At 39.3% G+C, this 6,530-nt stretch overlaps 1 protein-coding gene across 2 annotated transcripts in view; it reads right to left on the reverse strand.

Annotated features, from left to right (window-relative positions):
- BRINP3 (BMP/retinoic acid inducible neural specific 3) overlaps nt 1-6,268 on the reverse strand; it is a gene marked incomplete at both ends in the record, with an annotated part of 207,321 nt that extends 201,053 nt beyond the window's left edge. The window contains one exon of one of the 2 annotated variants that reach the window (XM_084266494.1): nt 6,033-6,268. In XM_084266494.1, coding sequence (XP_084122620.1) covers nt 6,033-6,268 — 236 coding nt within the window. The remainder of the gene's footprint in view (nt 1-6,032) is intronic. The other variant, XM_084266495.1, reaches the window with a different exon arrangement.
- Between the last annotated feature and the right edge of the window lie 262 nt (nt 6,269-6,530).

The raw sequence follows: 6,530 nt of genomic DNA on the forward strand, positions 1-6,530 counted from the left end.
CATCAGCCCTACACAACCAAACCACTAAACCATCTCCCAAAGCACCTCATCTACCTGTATTTTAAACACCTCAGGGATGGTAACTCCACAGCCTCCCTGAGCAGCCTGTTCCAGTGCTTCATCACTCTTTCAGTGAAGAAATTTATCCTCATATCCAGTTGAAACCTCCCCTGGTGCAACTTGAGACCAATTCCTTTTGTCCTAATCTTTTGTGTTATGGAAACTGAGGTCCATGGCTGAGAAGTGAGCTCCTGTCTAAGTATCCAAAGAAACAAGCCTACTTAAATAAGGCAGAAGCTTTGATATTTCCAGTACCTAATGGGTCCTTCCAAAAAAATTGTCAGCAGTGATGGCCTCTAGAGCATGATCAAATAATAACAGCACCAAGAAATGCCACACCATCGTTTCCTTAGGCTTTTGAAAGGGATGATGGCAGACATATCATTTCAGCCCTGCATTTCACTAAACATTTGTGTAGGAGAGAATTGTTGAAGACATTTCAATATTTCTTTTCAATGCCTTAGAATTCCTAAATTATCAGTTCAAATTAGCCTTGGGAAAAGCACAAGGGAATGTCATTCCAGACTGCAGACTGGAATGAAAATTGCAAACGTGGGCACGTTGAGGTGTACAGCCACAAGTAACCCCCCCATTTCATTACTAACACTATCTGTCAGGTACATATATCTGTGAAGAAATCTAGTGATAGCTGTGGGAAAAAAATATCTTGATAGGGAATAAAAAGCACAACTGACTTTAATGTTGTCTCGACTTCCCACACAAGCATTAGGACGTATTAGTGAGTGCTCCACGATGGTCACCTGTCTTGCTGACTCACGAGATGATTCAGAACATGTGAGAGGAACCCAATACATTCTAATACAAAATAATCTTTAGTTTCATAGCATTATTTTCTAATCCTTTCTTTTTTAGTTGTTTATGAATAATCACAATCACTGTAGAAAGAACATCTAAAAGGATGCTGCTTAAGTCACATGAATACTGTGCTGCTCAGAGCTACACAGTTCTTTAGAAGATTTTTTATTTTTCCTTTTGCAGGCTAGTATTCTGCACTCATTAGGTATACTTTACCTCAGTGGTTACTAAAACCTAGTCCAGTACTAGCACTGCATCCTATTCCCCTACTCATAGGATCGTTACTTTTTTGTAACTTAGTAAGACCCAGAACTATTTTACACTAAAGATTAGAAACCTGCTTTAAATTGTTACCCTGAACTTATTTATAGCCAGTTTATACCAATTTGGTTTTTTGAAACATGATGGCTTTTGGGTTAAATAGTTCATCTCACTTTGTGATCCACATATTGACAGGAATCCTATTTTTTTTCATCACTTTTTTTCCCCTTAAATGTACCAAATATTTCTACCTTAAAAGCAAAGGCTCAGCTCTTCCTTCTGATTTTTCACATCTGTTTTAAATTTTAAATAATTTTCCTTTCCTACACAGTATCCCTGAGGATATTTCCCCAGGACCTTATTTGATAGAGTGAATACTTCCCTATCTCTGTAGAAAATACCACTTCTGATACAATGTAGGTTCTTTGCATAATTTCACAATCACTCTTTCCATCCTGGTAACCTCTCATCTCATTCTGTTTGGATTTAAATTCCTTTGTCTGGGGAGCTGATTTACATAAGAGGCACAGTACTCCCATTGTGTATTAAATAACAAATTATAAACTCGGTTTTCCGTGCCAAAATATTTACTGATGTTAAACTACAGGAGCCATCTCCCATAAAATATTGACACAGCATTCCCTCTCATTTAGAGGCTTTCAGCAGCTATCCAGGTGCCTTCCTGGCATTGCTCTCCTAGATCAGTGGCCACGAATGCCAGAAAAATACCCAGGGCAATTGTTAAATTCCCTTCAAAGAATTACAGGGAATACCTTGCTGCCATCCCACCAGTCCCAACATACCACAGTGTTGGTAACATCAGTTGCAATTATCTACTGTTCCGCAGCACCTGATTAAAACATTATGTATATATTTGTCTCTTTCAGCTTTATCACATAACACTGTTAACTCCTCTCACTGGAGAGCTAAACACAATACAAAATCAGCATGTGTACCCATGGACATAACTGATCTTTAATGTATAGGCTAAAATATAGGTGACAATAGATTTTCCTACTGCTGCCCTCCCATCATTTATGCATCAGCTGTTTTTCTCACTTTTTTACTTTAATACTCTGATAGGGAGATAAGGCAAAGTAACTTTTATCTATAAAAGCTTATTAGGCTTAAGTTAAGACCTCTCCTAAGAAATTGGGTTCAGTTAATAAGTGAGCTCCTGGGTGCCAACCTTTGGCTTCATTTTAACAATTTAGAACAGATTCATGGTCGTATGAGCACTTCTTTAGAGTGAGCAGGGAATGTGGATACAAAGTGGTTGCTTTTTGCCTTGCTGGCATGCAAACAGGGGGTTAATAAAAATGCTAGCACAGAGTCCATACTGGTATTTTATTAAATTTTTTAACTGTTTTAGTCTAAAAGTTGAACTCCAGCCTTTTTAAATGCAAATATGTTTAATAATTTAAGAACAGAAAAAAAATAAGGCTACTGGACATCATGGCAAACAATTGTCATAGGTGTTTAGGTGAAACTAAACGTTAAGGTCAGTCTATCTCCTGCCATGCAAATGACAGCAATAAAACGAGTAGCACAAGATTGTTTTACTCAATAGCTGAGAAATAATGACAATGTTTCCATCAGGTTCTAAGTAATCTTCATTTTAACATTCTTTGTTATCCTCTTTAATATGTGTTTTCCAGTTCTCTGTCCTATTATCTTGATGATAATAATTCTGTATCTTCCATGGGCCTGCAGTACATGACCTTGATCCCATTCAAATCAGTGTCAAAGCAATGGTGAAGGATAAAGGCCTTCATCTCTTTATTTCTATATAAATATGTATTCCCCAGTTTAACCATAAGAGAGTAGCACGCATTTTCTAATTTTTAAAAGGAACTTGATTATAATAGGGGATGCTATTTTGAAGTTAAAAAAAAAAAAAAAACTTGGGAAGTTAATAATTTAATTGAGAGTCTTTTTTTCTACACCATTACTGCCTCTCCTGAGACTGCCAAAGGAGGAGAAAATATAATGGGAATCAAAACATCATCCTAGTCACTGCCTAATCTTTCTGTGGCTGGAAAACAAAAGTCAAACAGCAGTCTCCTACTCAAAACTCCTCCAGCACATTTTACAGTACTACATGCAGGATCTGCAGCTCACTAGTGGGTTTTATGTTATTTCTACTGAGACCATTTAATTACTGCTAATTGTAAACACCTAGTCCTAGTGTTAGGTTTGTTGTCCTGAGCATGGGCAGTGGTACTTGTTGATGGAGAGACACATCTTTCTGGGTCATCTTCTCTGTGTGACTTGGATGCCATTGGTCTAGAGACACAGAAAGAGACCTGCCACTTGTCACAGTCCTATCAATTCTTCTGAAGCCCACCCCTTCCCCAGAAAAGAAGCCCACCTTTAGGTGAGCTTGCCACATTTGTGCCATTTTAAAAAGAAAAAAAGGTCCTTGGGAATGTTCTGAATGTTCAGCCTGACCTCACTCTGCTGCAAACATCCTACCAGAAAGGGCTCCAGAGTACAATCTGCACAGCCTCTTACCCAACACATTTCAATCTTCTTGAGCCCCATAGATTTTGATCTGGCATAGATATTAAAAGGAAGGGACGTAACTTGTCCTCCCTTTCCCTGTTAAAACGCCAGGTCTCAGGTGTGGACTTCAAGGGCTGAAGGAGCAAAGGGGAAGGAGACCCTCCTGTCAGCATGGTGCAGAGCGGCACCTCTCTTTCTTGTTAATGCGATCAAGCAAATGCAGGGATATGTTTTCCCCTTCCTTACCTCTCCATACCATTCATGACTGTGTCCCCAAGGGATTGTTTTCATTAGGTAAAAGATAGTTGAGGGAGTGAACAGACCAATTAGATTCCAGATCCTTTAGCCTGGGAAAGCTCACAGAAAAGCACCAGGGATTAAATTTACAGCATGTGGTTCGTAACAAGGTCACCATGTTCTGCACTATTTCCTAATGGGACCGTATTTTACAGGGAAACTTTGCAGCAAGGTTTGTATTCAGAGGGCTGAATCAAACAATGCACATTTTTCTTTTGATTTTGGGAGCTTGTGCCTCCCTGGACTTCCCAGCTCATTTCTTCAAGGAAATAGGCAGACGATAGAAATAAACACAAGAAACACTTTTTGTGAGACTGTGCAAATTAAAGTCAATTGAAACCTATGCACAAACCCAAATAAATATTAGAGATACAATTGCAGATCTATAAAACTTAACAATGTTTCTGTAGTGATGGCTGAGACGAGAAAAATTCTCAAAGAACTGACTGAAAGAGCTGAAATGAAATACAATTCCATCTTTCATGTTTTTAGCAAGATAATCTTGGTTCAGTGTTGACTAGTACAGAATAATAGGAATAAAATATGCTGCCTCAGTCTCTGCATTATTGGCTTTACATTATTGGTCCTGACAGCTGGCTTTTAAAATGCAGTAAATATTGGGCAACGCTGTTCTGTTCAGACAAGCCACTTCATCAAGCATATTTCCAAATCACGCTTTAGTTTCAAAATGTGCTTAATTTCTCTATATATGGCAAAGTACCTCACTACAAAATTGACCTGCAACACAGTGCCCTCTACTGCACGTATGTAGGAAAGGAAAATAAAGCAAGTTCCTTAAAAATGAAGTCTTCACAGACTAAGACCAACAGTTTTGTCACAGGCATCTGGATATTGAACTAAGGGGTGGTACATTCATATAGGTATATATCACTCTTACCTTCTTCTAAAGAGCTGGATACCACTGGGAGTAGTACATTACAGTAAATACAAAATTTACACAGACTGGTTTAAGGTTTTAAATTAAATCAGGGTGCATCTTTCCATACCAATCCAGTCTGTGCTATAGGTTGGAGAGCTATTAGGGAAGTCAGAAATCTGTCCTGCATTGCCCTGATGCTTCCCCTTTCTCTTTGCTGCCAGGAGGGATCTATAGTGATACAAAGTGGAAAAGCGTCTGCTTATAGATTTGTTTTCTCAGTCCATAATCCCTCACGCTCCCTCAATTTCTGCCCTTCTTTCTATTTGCTGTTAGGTCACTACTATTAGACTGAACTCTCCTTTTCATTCCCATGTCTATGACAAATGCATTTGGTGTCACTGAGTTATACCTCTTGCAAATGACTAAGAAGGTATTTCACAAGTTTTGTCTCAACAGTGAAAGCTGACAGGTTACAAATATCCCACAAGAACAATTCTACAGCAAGAAACAAATTCTCAAGCAGACCTGTATTTGTTACATCTTCCCCTCTTTTTGTCTGCCTCCCCCACCCCTGCGCCTTCAGTCTGAACTGAGCCAGCCTAATGCAGGGCTTTGTGATGGACCTGCAGCTTCTGTTAAAACTCACAGTGGCTCTTATTGCGCAGTCCCTCAGGGATGAGAAAGCTGCTTCTGGAAACAGTGGTGCAAACTGCTGGGAAACTTTTTGGAGTTACTTTTGAAATGCCCTGATTTGGACAATGAAGACCATGCTTTTCCAGCAGTACCTGTGGAGCCACAATTTCGTTCTTGATGTCTCAGCTTATGTCAAGACACACCAAAAGCAACTGAGCTGGATCTTGCTGCATGATCGAGTGCATTCTGTGTTAAGTCCCTGCAATCAGAGATGTTTTCTGGACACCTTAGGACATTTTTGGATATGTCACTAGGGCAGAGCAGAGGTCGATACCAAACAACAACGTTTTCCAAAGCAACATAATCAGTTACCAAAAGTTCTTTAAACAAAATATAAACAAGACAAGCAGGCATTTCTGTAGTACACAGTGCATATATGGCCTTGCACATATTTCAGCAACAAATTTTTTATCTATGGATTCACCCCCACATCTGAAACTTTTCCTTAAGGAAACCCTTGTGGATAATTAACAACTTCTAAGGATGATATCTCTGTAATTGCTTTCCCTTTGCTTCATACCTGTAAATCTTGTATCTTGTGCTAAATCCCTGTCGACTTCTGTCCACAAAATCTGTGTATTCCTGTGAGCGATGGAAGGGTCCCTTATCAGAGAGGAGCCAGTCGAAGGGGCTTGTGGCATGCTGATCCGAAACAGCAGCAACTGCTAAAACCCAGCAATGAAGACTCAGTGCTATCCACTCCCATAGAGCCATCAGAGAGAACAATTCAGCACCAGCACTGCATCGCCATATCATGCTTCCACTGGGGACTTAGAGCCTTCATTCTCTTAGCTTTCCCTCAACACCTAGACAAAATACACAGTCAATTAGATAAGCACACACTAGGCATCCCTTGGAAGTAGAAACAAGTTTCCTTTCTTTCAGCTTAAAGAGATAGTGGCCTCTACTTTATTACATTTTACATTAGCATAAACCCCACTAGGCTAGTTAACAGTGGAGTGTTTCAGTACTTCAAATGCTGTGAAACTAATGTCTTCATTAACATCATCAGTGATAA

The sequence above is a fragment of the Gallinula chloropus genome (genome assembly GCF_964237585.1).
Source record: "Gallinula chloropus genome assembly, chromosome: 6".
NCBI lineage: Eukaryota > Metazoa > Chordata > Aves > Gruiformes > Rallidae > Gallinula > Gallinula chloropus.